Source organism: Argiope bruennichi, chromosome 11 (genome assembly GCF_947563725.1).
Source record: "Argiope bruennichi chromosome 11, qqArgBrue1.1, whole genome shotgun sequence".
NCBI classification, from domain to species: domain Eukaryota; kingdom Metazoa; phylum Arthropoda; class Arachnida; order Araneae; family Araneidae; genus Argiope; species Argiope bruennichi.
Genome location: NC_079161.1, coordinates 91,553,116 through 91,572,385, shown reverse-complemented (window position 1 = coordinate 91,572,385; position 19,270 = coordinate 91,553,116). Strand labels below are relative to the sequence as shown.

General features: G+C 30.0%; 1 protein-coding gene across 3 annotated transcripts in view; it reads right to left on the bottom strand.

Moving 5' to 3' along the window:
* Positions 1-2,317: 2,317 nt before the first annotated feature.
* LOC129957549 (uncharacterized) overlaps positions 2,318-19,270 on the bottom strand; it is an 87,458-nt gene continuing 70,505 nt past the window's right edge. For 2 of the 3 annotated variants that reach the window (XM_056069904.1, XM_056069903.1), the window contains exon 2: positions 6,801-8,606. In XM_056069904.1, the coding sequence (XP_055925879.1) occupies positions 6,910-8,460 (1,551 nt within the window). In that variant the 5' untranslated portion in view covers positions 8,461-8,606 and the 3' untranslated portion in view covers positions 6,801-6,909. Of the gene's footprint in view, positions 4,743-6,800; positions 8,607-19,270 lie in introns of those variants that run through there. The other variant, XR_008782774.1, reaches the window with a different exon arrangement.

Genomic DNA, 19,270 nt, shown 5'->3' with positions numbered 1-19,270 from the left:
TAATTAATGAAAAAAATTGTTAAAGTGCATCCGTTTTCAATTATTTCTCCTCTTTCTTGTGATGTTAGCATAACGAACAAAAAGGCGTATAATTTTTTAAATAGTAAGAGTCAAAAGATTTCATTTTTGAAGAATGCTGCTCTATCGTATGATATAATGAAATATGTAAAAAATATATTATCAATTTATTATCATGTGAAAATTGCTCTCTTAATGTGGTAAACTGAATATTATATTAAATCAGAAAAATCAAGATAAAAAAAATTATATTATATTGTACAAAAATTATTATATTGAATCAGAGAAATCAAAGAAAATCAGAAAAAACAGAAAGATTGTATCATATTGAATAGTTATTATTATATTGAATCAGAAAAATAAAAAAAAAAAATCAGATAAAACAGAAAACTTGCATTATATGGAACAGCAATTATTATATTGAATCAGCGAAAACGGAATAAAAAAATCAGAAAATTTATATTATTTTGTACAGAAATTATTATAATAAAACAGAGAAATCTATAAAAATCAGAGAAAACAGAAAAAATTTCAACAAAATCAGTGAATTAGAGCAAAAGAATCAGAGAATTTATCTGAGAAAAACAGTCCGAGATATTGCATAAATTATGAAAAAATATTCAATAGAACAAATAAGATGTCAGCGCTGGGTTTATTCTATTTTCTGTAGTCGTATTTTTTAAATAACATATTTGGTTTCAGCCAAAAAAATTTTGTCTCATTAAATTTTAATTAGTTTAATCGCTTCTAATCCAAATTAAAGTTTTAATTTATTAAATAAATTCACGCAAAGAACAGAATGGTGTAAGGCTTCTAAAACGGTACGTGTTACATCATTATCAAATTTTGATATTAAAAATATTGATATTAAAAAAGTTGTATAAAATATTCAATTGAAAGTTTTAGTACCATCGTCATTAATTTCATTGAATCAACTGATCTCCCAAAGTGACTGGTAAAAAAGGTGGAGATCGAAAGGCAGCACCATTTGATATAGAGCTTTCGAATATAGCACATAAATAATTTTAGAGAACGGAAATGTGCATTTTGGAGCGATGTTTTTCTGAAATTTGAATTAGAATTTAAATTTATTCATTATTAAGAAAATTTTAATGTCCTTTCCGTAATAATTTTTTTAAAAAATATCACAATACAAAAAAGGGATTTTTATATTATTATAAAATTCGAAATGTACTAATTTTTTTGCCTTTAAATAATTTTTTATTCTAAATCATTTTTCTAAAAATATTTTGAAAATATTTTCTATCAAAATATCTCATACCTTTTTACAATAAAGATGTATGTGTGTGCTTGTATTGTCATTCTATAGGCTAACTCGCTATATTTGGAGCTACCAAACATGATATCGATATAATTCTGTCACAACTTTTGAATTGGATCAAATATAAAATTCTCCAAACAAATTTTATATCAATTTTAGTCTGCCTAGCTCTTCGTGTCATTGAATTACAGCGTTTACAAAACCTCTAACGGACACACAGTCAAATGTAGATTGATTTCAATAAAATGTTGATAAATTTGGTGTAATAATTGCTGAAATTTATCCATCTATAGCCTTTAATTGCCATGTTCGCAGAGAGACTTTAGACAATCATCCATTTATTTCGATTAATAAAGTTTGCGAATTTGTCAGCGATAAATAAAATAAATCGAGTCTCAAACATTTCAGAAATCTTGTAGCCTAAACGGGTTGAAAAACGAAGTTAAAAAGATTCGCTATCAGGTAGTTGGTTTATTGCCAGGCAATAAAAAAACAAGAAGCGATATGATAGGCATTTTATTAAAATCTCACAGCAACTTTGACATCAATTTAAAATTTACACCAAGAATTGTAAAACTCTTCACACATCGAATACCAATAACACAGAAACACATTTATGAAATTATTCCATTGATCTTAAGTATTTAAGAGTGCATGGAAAAAAAATGCTATAAGATTTAATATTTTTACTAAGAACTTTTAGATTTCTGAAGTATAAAATTTAAAAAAATCATTCCTTTAAAGAGGAAAGTATACTAAAAAAGTTATAAAAATACAACGACCAGTTTTGTTTTGCAGTATCACAAAACAAAGACATAATTTGCAGTATATAAATAACCTATACCTATATTTTATTGAATTAAAAAATAAATAAGCGAAATTCTTTTATAGAACCTTATAATAACTTTACACAAAAAATGAAATTTGCAAATGAAGTGATTCTCAAAATTTTAATAACTTTTATAAAAAAATTTAATGGCATTTTTAAAAATTCATTTAATTAATGAATGACTCTTTTTTTATAAAATTTTACAAGGTGTTACGTTCAATACTAAATTTTTTTTAAAAAACTACGTTTTTCTTGTTTTACAACATCGTATAACAAAGGTACAATTCAAAATATATAGAATATACATTCACGCAGCTTGCTGAACAAAGAAAATTAAAGGAACCACTCCTAAATCAAATTTCAAAATTACCTTAGAGAAAATTGGAATTCTTATTCCAACTAAGTCGAAATTAAATCACTGTCAAATTTTGTTTTGCCATATAATATGACAAGGACCAAATCAATGAATAAATATGATGTGCACAGCATAATAATTCACATTATGCACATTTCAGAAAATGCAAATTATTTATTTACATATCTTAGTGAACAAAGAAAATTAAAGGAATCATTTCTGAATCGAATTTTCAAATTATCTTAAGGAAAATTGAAATTCTTATGCACACAAAAAAAATCAATTAACAAAATGCATATAATATACACATTATAGAAATTCACATTATATACAATTCATAATACGCAAAATATTCTGAATCCACAATATGTAAATTATCAAAATATAATTAGAAAATTGCATTCTGCAATTTCGGTTTGCACAATATGGATACAAAAGCATTTATTCAACAAGGATGCAACTCAATGCATGACTTATTTCAGCGTTTCTCAACCTTTCAATATTTGCGGCCCAGTTTTCAATCATAATTTTCATCGCGCCCCCCGCTTATAATAAAATGTATACAACAATAATGTATATTGAATATTTTGGATTCTGTTTTTAAATTATTTTTAACAAACTGCCAAAACAAGAGAAAAAGCGAGCCAACGTTGGCGAGAAACTACATCTTGCATTTTGGACAAGCCGGATAACAGATGATACAGACCGGTAAACAGATGAAGCAAATGAAAGCAGCAAAATTTAAATATTATATTTGAAATGAAAGCCAAACAGGGAGATAACGTTAAAAGAATATGAAAGTAAAGAAATTCATTAATGAAAGTTAACCTAGACGGGGTGAGCTAAATTTAGAAACTGGGAATACATTTTCTCTCTTTGTAAAGACATGGGTTTCAATACATTCAGCATTACTATTTTATTGCGAGGCAAGATGGTCATCACGTGGGAAATTTTTGCAACGTGTTTATGAATAAAGAGAAGAAATCGCCAATTTCCTAGCAGAAGAAAACAGACAGGAGGCCGAGAATTTTCGTGATGATTTATTTGTGATGAAATGGAGGTACTTGGTCGACATATTCGAGAAATTAAATAACTTGAATCTTCAACTCCAAGGAGCAAATACACATGCGTATGTTGGATACGAGTGGGAAAGTTAATACTTTTGGAGAAAATTGGAATTGTAGAGCAGAAATTTAAAGCAAAAAACCTAGCTTATATTTGCAAATGTGGATGATTGTACTAAAACTTACAAGGTTGAAGAAGAACATGTAAAAGTTGTTTTGCAACCATTGAAAATCTTTTAGACATGCTGGTAAAGAATTTAAAAAGTATTTTCTTGCTGACGACAAACTGATAGCAAGTTACGAGTGGGTTAGGGATCCATTTCATAAGACTCCCGAAGGACTCTCAATTGATGAGGAAGAAAAATTCAGACTTCACGATAAGTGACGAAACTAATAGACAATTTAGTAATAAATTGCTATTTGAATTTTGGGCAGGAGTAAGGATGATTTTTCTGCATTAGAAACAAGGGCATTTCACATTCTATTACCATTTTCAACATCCAACTTTTGTGAAACTGGATTTTCTGCTCAGGCTTCTTTGAAGACAAAATATAGAAACAGAACTGAGAGTGGCTATTTTTAATACTAAGCCTTCCTTCGAAAAACTTTACTTTGCAAGACAGGCCCAAGAAAGTCACTAATAATTATTAAATTTGTTTTTAATTTAGTATGTTTTGATTAAGTAAGTTTTGATTTAGTAAGTTATTTTACTTTTATAAGTTATTAAATATGTCGAAATGTATCTTGTTTTCTATGTGTAGCGTGCTTTCCTTTCAGTCAGTTAATCAATTTTTTAAAATATTTTCTCTTGAATATTCTCGCGCCCCCCCCCCCTCCTCTAGTGTGCTCGCGCCTCCCTAGAGGGGACGCCCCACAGGTTGAGAATCGCTGACTTATTTATATTTAACTGGAATTAAAATTAATGAGTAGATATTTAAAATAATCACTTTCAAAGAAAACACAAAGTTTTCTGTTTTAATAAATTACAAGACAAAAGGGCGACTATCTTCCCCCATGTTTTTTCCATTTAAAATAATTGGGAATATCATAGAGCTGGAGAAACTGCACGGATATCGTCAATCTTTATTTCATACGAAAGTTAGTTACGCCTTCATATGCCGTCGATGGCGTCCATTTCTCGACCACCGTCCATTCTCGAGTAAAACTGCAGAATCCCCTACTTCAGTGTACATTCTGTGAGGGTGAAAAAAACTTAAAAATATACATAGTCAACAACTACTAGTAAAATATAGATGTCGCCGATTTTTACTTCACATGAAAACAAATGTCTTCTACGTAGATCACCAGGTGCTGTTTACCTCCTTTTGCTCCATTTCTATGAGATATTGCAAAATGAAATTTATATAGTAATGCCAATCCTCAAAAAATGAGCCAAATTTCGCCATCCTGGAAGCATGGCTAACCAATCAGAATTCTCGATCATCATTTTGCAATCGTAATTTAAAACTGCGGCTTTTTCTATTTTGATGCAGTTTATTTCTTTAAAATTGGTTCGAGATGACTAAATTAAAAGCATCAAACGGTCATCGATGGCGAAGAGTATTGAAAAGATTAATTTAGTTCCGTCAGTCAACATAATGAGTTGTATCTTCTCACAACAAATATACAGTAAAATTATAATCTTAATTATATTAGTAAAAGTAAACAAAGCATTATTTCATTTTACAATTGCAGAATAAAGATTAAGCATACAGGTTGGTTGGCTACGTTTGGAAGTAAGGGAATTGTCAAATTGCAACAAAAATAGATCCAGCTGCTAAATAAGAAAGCTTTGCCTAAATTATATGCTACAATATCGCTGGAGAAATAAAAGGTAAATAGCTATTAGTGATGATTCTAGGCAAGACAATAAGCAACCTTTCGAAACAAAAACTTTTGAAATCGGTGCCAAGATTATGATCGGGGAACTTTGTTGTTGTTTTTCGGATCAGAATAGTAAAAAGCTTTTTTTATTAATTCGCATGAAAATGGAGGGGGAAGGCGGCAGACGAACCTAGATGACATATCTTGAGACCATGAGTTTTCATATGATGTAAAAATAGTCGTAATCGCATCCGTGTTTGGGGCTGGACAATAGATTCATCAGTTTTCTCCTTTTATTATTTTAAATATATAAAAAAAATTCTTTGTCATTTCGAGGTTTTCTCAACAGCAAGTGAATAATTCATTCATGGCCAGATAATTCATGACTGCAAAAATTATGGATGAAAATGAAAATTTGTGTTCATTTCATCTTCTGAAAAATCGAACATAAATAATTAAATTAATCTTCACAATTACTGGTATTTCATGAAATGTCAAACAAGCATTTCAATTGTTGCTTTTTCCAAATAATCAGTCCTTTCATGCTTTTTAATTGCTTTATTTTAACTTCACAATTATTTAAAAAAAACAGGAGGTCGTGGATTCAACGTTTAAAAACAAAGATAATAAAATCCAAATACATTTTGGTTTATTTTAAATCGACTATTCCACACTCAATCGGTTATGTTGTTGTCCAAATTGCTTGCATTTCCCCCATAACGTAGGGAAAACTCATGCGAAAATTTCCCTTTCAAGAGATTACTATGGCCTTAAGTGACAACATACGAGTTGTGGCAATAGGGTGTGTTGTGACATACACTTAACTGCAAGGCGAAATGTTCTGGCAAAAATTAGACTTGGTTTCTTAAAATAAAATTTGAATATTTCATTTTATAATAGTTAATCAAAAATAGCAATTTGACATTTGGTTGTATAAAAGTTTTAATAAAGATATTGTAAAAAAAGAATTATTAATTTTTTATTAAAAATGAAAATTAAATTTTAATATCATATTTTCTGTATTTACAAAAAATTACACAAGTGCGGTTAATAATAAAGAAACATATATGTTTTATTTTGGAATTTATATTATGATGCACTTTAATTACATTACTTTTTTGCATTAACTTGCAATAAAACTTTTACAACATAGTTTATTACATAATCTTTACTAATAATTGTATACAAATTTTATTTATCTTCAAATTATAGAAAGATGAAATTTTGCAAGGTGAAATATCGTTCAAAATCCCGCTTTTAAAGTGTCTAGAACAATATTATATATCCGAATTAACTTCCCAAAGTCAACTGCTAAGCAGAAGCGCAAGAAAACTTCTTTACTCAAAGGTTTCGAGGACATTTTGTGAAGTGGCAAACACGATGTATCCGAAAATTGGAAGCTCTAATGGAATAAAAAAAAATAAGTCATTATATTTAAAAAGTTGTGAACGTTGCATTTATTTCCGCAGTGCCCAAATATGAGACGCACGTGGACAGAATGGTCGTGAAAGTATATGCATGTCCTTTGTTCTTGAACTTAATCTGCTCTAAGTAATTTATTAGGCTGTTCGGTATGATCTTCATTGCGTCGTTTCCTCACCGCACGTCGAAATATTCTTTTGCAATCGGAGGCCCATCGATCGTACCTTGCACCGCTTTGATCTGTACGGATTTCACGCACAAACTCTCGGAACCACTCGCTTCTCCGGTCCTCAGGAAACCGTAATTGAAAATATGCCACAAGACTCTCTTTGCTTTCATTGGCTAACTGGGATTCACGTATAAAGAGTCTTAGGAAATCCCACTTGCCTGCAGTTACTAGAGCAGGTATAAAGTTACGCCCCATACTTTGGTTGACCAGAAGTTTCACTTTCTCTTTCACATTCAAATGCCTGAAAATAAATTTCACGGTCACAACGTCGTTGATCCTTATGAATTCCCGCAAGAAATGCGAGTAATGAGTCAACGTATAATTTTTATATTTCTTCGGACTCATGAGAAAAAATATCCGAAACGTTCTCGGATAGTTGAATCCTGAAGAACTGTTATGGGCCAGGATGAAAAGCAACCGGCTGTATTTTTCTTTTGAGAGAAGAGGGAATCGCAATATATATTTTGCATGTCTCAAGAATTCAGAGTGCGAGGGCCAATCCAGAAGACACTTAAGGGTTTGAAAGGGCGCCCTACGGCGCAATTCTCGTTGTTCACTTATCGTCATATTGCTCATCAAAAAGCGCAAAACGTCGCTATATTTTTGGTACTCGTGCAAATAGAAACCACGATCAAAAGAACGCCTTTTCGCTACACCTAAAGCTACCCTTGTTATTATGTGTAATCTGTCCAAGACGTTTAACTTGTGAAAAAAATACTGAGTTGCTGTTCCATAACCTTGGAGTGCGACATATTCAAACATATATTCAAAGATAGAAGATAAATCTCTTTGCCCTTCTGGGAGAAATAATCCCACCTGATATCCTCGGTGTCTTAATAAACAAGTAAAAAAAACCACTATTCTAGGTTGTGCAATCTGCAAAGGGTTATCCTTAAAAAAAACTTTTTTGTACGAATAGGGTACTTCCTTCCAAAGTTCCTTTAAATCTTGACAGAAACAATAGAGGCAGGCAAGTTTGTAGCACTGCTCGGCACTTAACTTTTTGTTGCGGATCAGTACTTGGGCCGTTTTCTCGTAGTCCACAGTCCCGAGGCGTGTCCAACATATATGTTCTAGATTCTCTAGTCTAGACAAAACTCCATCATATTGCTCTAAAAAATTTTCATGAAACTTCACCCATTTTATTATTTCCCTAGAAACAGCTTTCATTGCTCCAAGCAAATCCTGCTCCAGCATTAGAGGCAACGAAATAGTAGCTACAATATCCGTCGTCACTTTATGTATTGCTGGCTCAAATTCTTCTTTATTAGAATCTTTCATTCTTGCAGCAAACATATACATGTTAGGGCAACTACATAAAACAACAGCCGCCCTTCGTAGAGAAAGATCCTCTAATGTCTTTGGATAGAAGTATTCGTCCATTGTCATCGATTGAAAAATTGTCTTTTCACTTTTCGCCAGACGGTTCCTTAACATTGCATACACAATATCTTATGTTCTCCTATGTTTATAATTTTCCTTACAGATAACGCTCATACTACATGGCATTTCATAACGCTCATACTTCAAGGGCATTTGAAAACAGGTCCATCCGTTGTACCTATCTGTCACAGTACCTCTACCTGAAACGAAAGAAAAAACGGATGATCGATCTTTCCGCAATAACATTTAATATTAAAAAATTTCGTTCGAAAAAAACAATCAACGTAAAAATACAACAGAAGATACTTATAACTATGTTTGAGAGGCCAAAACAAAACCGTAACTTACAAGATGTGTCTATATTGCTTCATAGACACGGTGCAATTTTCATCACCTGTGATGGCTATAATCAGAATTTCAATAAGTGAGATTTGTGAACGGAGTTTGGCAGATACTTTTAAGAGAGTTTGGGAAATTAAGGCTCGTTTACATACAAGTCGCATATGAAGGATTGGAACACATCCCCCCTTCATCTACGCCCTTCTGTAAACAGATGCATCAAGATTTCCAAATTTGTTACAGTTGAATAATTAATCCTAATTGGAAAAAAAATTGCTTATTATCCTTGAAAAACGTCAAAATATTGTCTTTTTGAAGCGAATTCTTCTGCCAACCGTAAGTTCTCGCCTACGGCTTCCGATGCGAATCCGGTTTTAAATCGGGCTACTGCTTCAACGATGTACAGACATTTTGCTGCGTTTTCGGTAATTGTTATTGAAAATTGTATTACATGTATATTTATTTAATAGATATTTGATGTGACATAAAAATAATTCTTTCTTATTATTTATCAAATGTATTGGATTTAATTATGTGAAAAAAAATAATTAGGGCAAGTCAATTTAAACATTGTAATAAATTCCAAAATGGCAATTTATTGTAATGAAAAGCCATTTGGTATGGTGAGACTTCAAGAGTTGGGGTAGTTAATCACTGATGAAATTTTTTGATTTTTGCTTTATTTTGATGGAATATGATCGGAGACTTATTTTTTTTTAACGCTTCCTTGTCAATAATATTCAATATTTACGTTCTCGTACACGAAGTATAATGAGAGTATTGGAGTCGTCGAAAAATTTGAATTCGAGATTTTTACGAAACTACACGTTAGAAATCTCAAGGAATTCGAAAAACACACTTTTAGAAAATGTCCGAAAATGTTCGATATATCATTGAATGCATTAGAGGACCAATGAGTTGCAGCAAGTTTTAATGCCCATGAAAGTTCAGCTTTAAAAGATTATTTTAAACAAAAAAAGTCCGAAATCGGCTTAATTTCAGACATCCAAATCGAAGTTTTCAGACTTGACGTGTCGTTTTCTCCAGTATTCCTTTTAGGTATAGAGTACAACATCAACGATTACTTTTTTTGAATTGGCGCGAAATTTTGTTTTCCCCTTTTGGCATGACAAATATGTGCCTGCTTTACCATATTACTTCTAGACACTAGCTTAAAAATCTACCAGTGCGCAGCAAACGGATTTTGTGGAATTTTTCTAACACATACAGCAAAGTCAGGATTCATATTTTTATCTGTACAATCTGTATTAAATAGGAATTTTGAGTAGCGCATTGTTTAAAAAATTCACTTTTTTAATTTGAATAAGTTAACACAATTTCTCAAGTAATAAATAAACCATTCAACTCACGTGTGAGTGACTAAATTCCAATAGGATGCTCCCGCAGATTGAATGTAGCTATTTCCGTCAAAGAAATTTACTACCAAATATAGCAGTCTTGCACAACCTCTTTAGCTGGAACTAGTAATCTCATGAAAAAAGAGGAACTGTCGCTGAAATCAAAAGTAAACTGATCTATACATAAAGAAAGGAGGGGAAAGCAGAAATCGGGTGAGTTTCCGCATTTACACAGTTGTTTCATTTTTGGTACTGTGGATACGATTTTTTATTCTTACAATGTTCACAGATCGGAATTTTTTAAATAAAAAAAGGGTGGGACGGGGGGGGGATTAAGATAGTACAAATTCCCCGTATTTTCCTAATATTTATGGAAATTTTCAAATTTCCTTGTTATTTCAATGATTTTCGAATTCTCTGTATTTCCCCGGTGTCGTGGCAACCCTCTCGATTTTCTAAGAATTCTCTGCATGAAAACACCACTTTTGGAAACCCAAGTCATGGCTTACAAAGGCAATGAAAATCGGTGCGAAAATGTAACCAGATTCCTCTTGTTGTTTGAAGAAACATCAAAATAAATGCAATTTACAAATACACAGCAATTTAACAAACTTATTAGGATACAATGTTTGAAAATAACCACACTCTGGCCAGATCGGAAATCACAAATCCGTCACTCCATTAAAATAACAGTAAAACTCTTTTCTTTGCCTTAAAACTACATGAAAAGAGGAAATACTGCAGAATTGTCACAATGCTCCTCTCTTCAGACTCATTACCCATAGCTATGATTTCTTGTTCAGTATTAGTTAATAGACTGTAATTTCTTTTGGATAGGCGTTAGACGACTCTGAATTCAACAGACAATATTAGTAAGTTCTTGACGACAGAATAAGGGTCTTCCTTATTGACTTCCTTATTGAGCAATTTCGGTCTCAACCCCTCTCCGTGTCTTCGAGTAATAACACATTCAAATTTGACATTTCCCATAAAATGGCGATCATAACTCTGACATCATAAGAAAATTTCATTTGTTCGGCTGGCAGATAAATTCTCACGCTGTCTACGCGTGTACACTTCCCAAAAGTGCCTCTCAACTCTTCATGTATACATTCGTTAAGGATGGCTTTTCATTCGGTCGTCCAAAGTGGCCGCAATGTTGGCCAAAAGGCATTTCAGGTGTGTTCTGTCTAATCACTTCATTGGGCGCTCTTCGATAGTCCAGGAAAAAGGTGAAAAGTGTGCATCTCAATCAATCTGACTTCGTTAAAAGAAATAATGAAAGACGGTATGGATCTTTCGATCATGACATTGCTTCAAGATGCAATGTTGTCGCTCCATCGTTCAAAATTCCTAAAAAAATGAAGCGTTCAGAAAAAGGCGATAAATTCAAATGTGTGTCTCGATCTGAATGAAAATTTATAGGCAAGCTGTAAAGCAAAATTCTGTTTCCAAGCAGTTCCTATGCTGCAGTCGGAGCTTCCTGATCGGGACTAGGTATGGTTCTAGCCACTTGAAAAATAATCCATCCATTCAAGGAATGAATTGGTGTCACTGATCGTTAGACAAATTCTCTAAAAATCTAAATTCTCGTCAAAGGTTAATATTTCGTAAGCATTGTACGCCAATGCAATGCAAGGCATTCTCTGGCCAAATTCCACAATTTTTTGCAGGGTGTGGGGGATAACACCTTTTTCGAACACACCTTTTGAGAGAAAATGCGAGAGTGTTTGGGGGAAGTATAGAACTAGGGATTGCAATACCGGTATACCGGGATACCGAATACCGGTATTTTGAGCCATTTGTACAACTTTGTAAAACCGGTATTCACAAGTTTAAATACCGGTTTTTCGGTATTTACTAGAAATTTTTAAAATTGCCTCCCCTATATGTTCAGGGATCGCGAACATAGCAAAATAGTATACGTTTTTGCTTTTATGTCTCCCTAACGGGCGAAATTAATTAGCTAATTAATGACTTAATTGTTTACATCTAAATTAGCGAAACATGGATTATCCCCGAAAAAAATATTTTGTATCCATAACGACTGATGGAGCAACAGTTATGAAAAAAGTTGGAAAGTTCATTGGTTCAAATCAGCAATTGTGCTATGCTCATGGAATTCAGTTAAGAGTAATAGATGTATTATACCAAAAAAATAAAGAACAGAAGAATCCAAATACTGTGGATATAGAAACTTCGGATTCCAACTTTGAAGAGAGTAAGAGTGAGAGTGATATTGACAATGTAATTGTTGAAGATATTGCTAATGAGGATGAAATATTAACCCACCAAGAATTGCTTCCTATAATATATAAAGTTCGAAAAATTGTTAAGATATTTAAACGTTCCCCTATAAAAGATGACATATTACTAAAAGACATACTAACTGAAAATAGAATATATGTTAATATTAGATTTTAAAACACGTTGGAACCGTTTACTCCTAACAGCACACATCACTATCTAAAGATTATATATTGCATTGAAAAACTTGCACAGAAGAAAGGCATATCGAAATAGAAAATGTCTTACGGTATTTACATAATTATAATGATTTTAAAAATGAAATGAAAAAGAAAAGAGACTAACCAATTCAAATCTGATCAAGTTTGTAGTAAATTTTCTTAAAATTTTTTACCCACATCCCTATCCACATTCAGAAGAATTCGGTTCAATTATCGAAGATTATGATATCACTACTGTCGATAGTGAAAAGGAATTGTCTCTTGAACAAAAATTAGAATTAGCGATAAATAAGAAAATTTCAACAAACCAAAATACAATACAGAAATCAACTATATCCAAAACCATCCGATAAAAAAATCGATTTGAAGATGCGGGATTTAGAGGTAAATACTTGGAAAAAGTATATCGGGCATTGCTAACAGTACCACCAACTAGAGTAGATGCCAAAAGAGCGTGTTCGACAACTGGTCCTTTTTGCACAAAATTACTTTTCAGGCTTAATGACAGTACAATTCATGCATTATGTTTAAGATCACATTTCAAAAATCTGTAATAGTACCACAGACTGAATAGTGATATTTACAATTTGTTGCGATTTAAATAAATAAGTTGTTCCTTTACTTTTTTGTGATTCTTTATATACTGTTATAATTTATAAGTTACAAATTATTTTTTGTGATATTTACCCTTTTTAATAAAACTAGCAAATAAAACAAAGAAACGCTTGTGTGTGTTTTTTTTTTTTTTTCTTTTTCTAAAATTTCTAATACCGGTATTAAAACCGGTATCCCGGTATTAAGATCTAAAAAATACCGAATACCGGTATTGAAATTTTGGTCCGGTATTGCAATCCCTATATAGAACTAAATAGTTCTGTTCCGGAACCTCAATGTGCCAATGATTCAAACAACTGCTGAATGTAGAAAAATTTAACCGAATTATTTGGAAAAATAAGTCAGGAAATTAACTAAAAAAATCTCCATAAAGATGGTAAATGGAAATATGAGAAAGAAATATATATACAAAATAGAACTTTATGCTTTTAAAAGATGATAATCTCTCAATTTGCAATGAGTAAAATTCGAGTGATGTTAACAATAAAAGATGGAAAGACACAAGTTGTTGTGTCAGTAAGAAACATATTTTTGGATATAAAACACAGTACGCTAATTAATGAAGATCCAAAAAAAATGAAGAGTTATTAAATATAAACATTGATTCTCGAATATTTTACCATTATCAGTAAAAGGCGGTGTTACAAAGACTAGCTGCCAGAAACAATTACAAATAAAATTTTCAGTTTTTACTTAATTAGGCGAAATAAATCGGAATTCGAGGCAATATCTTAATACAAATGGACTACAGAAAATCTCAAATGACAGTTTAATTCCAAGTTCCGCTATTATCATTTTCAAAAATTAAAAAACAAAAAAACATTCATATATTTTTTTTTCTTGATACATTCAAGAACATTTCATAAAAAAAATGATTTTTTCATTAGTTAATAATTTAAAAAATCATCTTTTCTTTTATATAAATTTAGTCACTAATTTTTAAAATTTTTTAGCTAATTTAATAATAAGGAATATTTTTAAGTATATCTTACAACTATATTTTTCATTTTCTCAACGAAATTCAAAGAATTTTCATTATCATTTAAAAGAATTTTTTCTTTGGTTTTCTTTCTTTGATAATCGCCAAGACATAAAGACTGGATATTTTATTTCCAAATTAAAACGGTTTCTTTCCCTTGTATGAGTCTGATTTAAAAAATTTTAATTTTAATTACATTTTTTTGCATTTTATTTTGGGGTATTTATAGCAAAAGAAACAAAATCAACATATTAAAAGCCAAAATACACAAAAGAAATAATTAAAATAAACAAGGAATATAAACAATCTGTCAAGAGTTTAAATATTTATATTAATAGAATTATAATATTACTCAAACAGCATTTATATAAACATTTTGTAACAATTTTGAATTGAAAAATTCCCAGTAGCTGTTTGATTTTGTAATTGGTTAACAGTATAAATAAATTAAAAATGTTTTTAATTTGGCATGTGCAGTGTGATAAGCTGTTTCTCTCGCCCACAGAATGTCAGAGACTGCACCATTTCTTTTCCCACAACATTCAGAGACAAGGCTTAAAACTTATGTCACCTGTTGCTTCAATGGAAAATATTTTTTTAAAGTGATCTAAGAATTTTAAAGTGATCTAAGATTTTTTAAAGTGATCTATTAACTGATTAACACTGTCAATTAACTGATCTTTCAGATTTATTCTGATGCACTTTTGAATTCATTTTTTTGAAAAAGAATAAAGAAATTAAAAACTTCAAATCGTGTTTCCATGCCCTTATAAAGGCGTGGAAAATTTATAATTTATCTTCACGCATGCGCAGCGTATTATTAGTGTTCTAACGAAAGCAATAAATGTGTCTCACTGTTCAGTATTGATTGCGTAGATTTTGTAGTACTAATTGTTGAATTATGTAGCTCCTTCTGTTAATTTTTTTTAATCTTGTGAAGTATTGATTTTTATCTGTTATCATTTGCTCTTATTTCATTGATTTTTTTTTTATCGTGGAGGTAATTTGAATGATTTTGAATTTTAGTAGAAAAAAGATCAAAGATTATGTGTATTTATAAATCTGCACATTCGAATGTATTGAACCCAAGCAAAGACACGCATTACATTTAATATATTATAGCCATCCCTGGGCTTTACTTGGAAATTTAGAATTATGTCAAGACTGCCCAGCTCCATTTTACGTACTGCACCCTTAATTTTTATACATAATGAACTTTGGCGATTAAATAATGGGCAGCCAAAATATATAATTACCAAAGAAACTTTCTACGTGCCTTTAATTTCAATAATACTTGAAATACAATTTTAATTGCATTTTTGCTAGGAAATCAACAGGTGAAAGATTTATTCATTGTTAAATCTATATTAAAAGAAAGACACTAAAAGTACTAAAAATACAACCAAACTTCAGCGCATCAAAAAATCTCTATAAAAATAAATTTTTTCAGGAACCTCGAATTTCCATTAACAATTTAGTTTCGGTATATTTAGAGTGATTTCTAAAAATGCAGTAAAAATTTTTATGCATACTTATTGCAGTAAAAAAAAAAAAAAAAAAAAAAAAAAAAAAAAAGGACAATGGGTTTTTTAATATATATAAAAGTTAACGATTACTTCATCATGTCCGAAGGCACACGGATATTTTGAATGATCTGAACGTTGCCAAAGGAAGGATATGGATGAGAATTATGGATAAATCCTGAAGGCCTTCACCGACTACGATACACCTCTTCCCATAAGAGGCACATTCCTGCCATTCATAGCTGATACTACATCACAATCGAGAAGGGGGAGAGAATAGATTTCCTTCTTAAGGAATATAAATTAAATAAGAAGGGAGAGAGGAACAAATTCTTTTACAAAAACAAAATTTATACTTTCTGGTGAGTCGTCTTATTCATTGTTTATTTCCCCTTCACCCACCTGGTTTCAAATTTTCAAATAAATTCAATTAAGTTTTAAAATTTAACTGATAGACAACATATAGATTAATTTATATAGTTTTATAGAGAACAAGGCTCTGAAACAGAAACTTCGAAGACCAAAAGAGAATTTCAACCCAATTAAGGATGAAGAAAGCAAGATGAAAAATTAGTTCAAAAAAGAATATTGATTGAATTGCTTTTAAACCTTATGAAAAGAATAATCAAACAATTCTAAAGCTCTTTCATTTCTTGGTATTTACATAGTAATAAAAAAAATTAATCAAAGATTTTGTGGTTAATAGCAACCTAGATTTATACATCCAAGTTGAAAACAATTTCAAAAATATAAAAGGAGTTTTTAAAAACTACAACTTAGTTGAAAAATAATTCTATAATTTTAGAAGAAAATGAATAATAATGCTGAAAAGGCATGTGAAAGAGTTAGGATAAAATAATTCAGTGCTATTGAATCCTGAGAAACTAGAACATGCTCTCAATTTGCTGCCTGAATTTAAACTTTGAAAATTAGAAATTAATTTATTTTTCAATTCGCTCTTATGAGACTCATAAAGATTGATGCGAGCGAGAAGATTACGCAAATTTTAATATTGTTATTTTAAATTCATTTAATAGTAATCGTTATCTTAATAATTGTTCTTGAATTCACATTTTCGTAAAATATGAGAATTTTAAATAGAACTGGATTAATATTTATACTCATGTTTATACAGTTAATATGAAATAATGCTTTTACTATTAATTCATAAAATGCCAGCTAAAGCTTTATATGCAGAGTTACCTGACATAGGAGTAATGTTGCAAAAAAATAAACTTCTTGGAAAATTGATTACTAAAAAAATGATAATAAATTGGTTATACAAGAGAAAAAATTCCTCACTTGATAAACGCTGCAATTTGTTTGGTGCAAACTCATTACTAAAATTACAATTACAAAACTCCCTTGAGTAAGTTAAGAAACTATCAATCCATAAATAAACAATGTGCAAAAACACCTATATAAATTTTCTGAATCTATATAATAAAATATAAAATATACATTGTATTTAGAGAGCGCTAATGCTGCCACAACTAAAACACAAATGAACTTGACCAAATTAAAATTAGAAATAAATATTAAGTTAACACCAAAGAATCAAAAAGAAAGATTAAATGAATCCGGCCCGAAGACTAAAGCTCTTTTTTATTTGGGAAAATTTAAATAATTTCCAAATTTAAAGCAAATCAAAATGACGAAATGAAAGAAAAACCAACAGTTTTATTTATTAAAGTGGTAACACATTTCATTTTTTAAAATAAAAATTAAAATAATTTTTAAATTATAATTTTATTTTGGTAATTTTCCTCTTTGCATGAGATTCCATATTTTATATGCTAAAATTTTTCATTAACAATTTTTTCTATAAAAAAAACAACTGCATTTTTCTCATTGTCATTGACGACCATTCTATGATTGAACTGACATGGAATGACAAAAATGTCGGTGACTTTCAATTAGGCAGCTGTCTAGGTCCTTTAAGTTGAAAGGGGGTCAAAATACACTTCTATTAAAGAATTTTATTTTTCTAGTATCCAATAAATAATTTTGTAAAAAAATTCTATGAATTATAAAACATTAGAATAATATCAATATTTTATCAAATATAATTGTTCAGATTCTTTTGAGTTTCATTATATTATTAAATTATCTATAAACATAGAAAATCGCCCTCAACAGTATTCGATATAAACATGAATGTAGGGCTGTCTGGAGTCAGAATAGATAAATAAAAACAAATAACTCTTTCAGAGATAATAAAATAAAAATAATTAAACTAATATGAGTGGAATTTTAATTTAAATTCAGCTGTTTTAAAATTTAACTTATAGAGAACATATAGATAAATATATATAATTTTATAGATAACAAGGTTCTTAAACAGAAACTACAAAGACCAAAATAAAAGTTCAACTCAATTAAGGATAGAGAAAGCAAGATGAAAAAATTGTTCAAAAAATAATATTCTTTGAAAAGATTTTGAACCTTATGAAAAGATCACAAAATACCATTAATTAATTTTTTTTAAGAGAGAAAATTCTTTACAGAAAATACAAAATGTGCTTTCAGATTTTTAAATTTTTTTTTCATTCAATTTTTAAAAATAAACTGCAGAAACTGATTGAGTAATTTTTTCACTCTTTGCATAGGTTTCAGCATTTTTTACTGTAGGATGATCTGCTATATTAAGCAAGTGCATAAAGTTCTATTGTAAAATTGTCATTTTTTTTTAAAGAGAAGTTTAAAACAAGTTTAAATAATTACAATCAATTTTTGAAAACGACAACTTAGTTGAAAAATGAATCTGTAATTTATAAGAAATTGAATAATAATGTTGAAAAGGCATGTGAAAGAGTTAGGACAAAATAATTCAGTGCCTTAGAATCCTGAGAAAAAGTAATATGCTGATGGAATCTAAACTTTGGAAATTAGTAATTAATTTATTTTATCAATTTGCTCTCATGAGACAAAGATTGTTGCAATTGAGAAGGTTACACAAATTTTAACATTTTTATCTTTAAATTCATTTAATAGTAATTATCTTAATAATTTGCTCTCTATTTTAGTAAATTATGTTAATTTTTGAACCAACTGGATTAATATTTACACTTACGTTTATACAGTTGATATGAAACAATGCTTTTAATCTTAATTCATAAAATCCCAGTTAAAAGACTCTACATGTGGAATTACTTGCTATAGGTTTAATATTGCATTTCTTGAAAACTTTTTTGCTAAAATAGAATAATGAATTAGTAGTATGAAAAAAATTGGTGGTGGGGGAAAGAAAAAGGATTGAAAACAACTCTCACTCTTCACTTAATATATATTGAAATTTGTATGGTATAATCTCATTTCTAAATTTACTATTGGAAATCTCCCTTCAGTAAGCGAATTAATTTCTCCAATCTCACCTACTATATTTGTTCAATCATATGCCACTAATTTTCTATTAATCAATTTTTATCTACTTTATTCTAGAGCTCTTTTTTATTTGTGAAAATTTAAATGATTTCCAAACTTAAAGCGAATCAAAATAATGAAGAACTAAAAGTTTTATTTCATTATTTGGTAAAACCTTTCAATTTTTTAGAATAAGAATTAAAATAAATTTTTAAATCA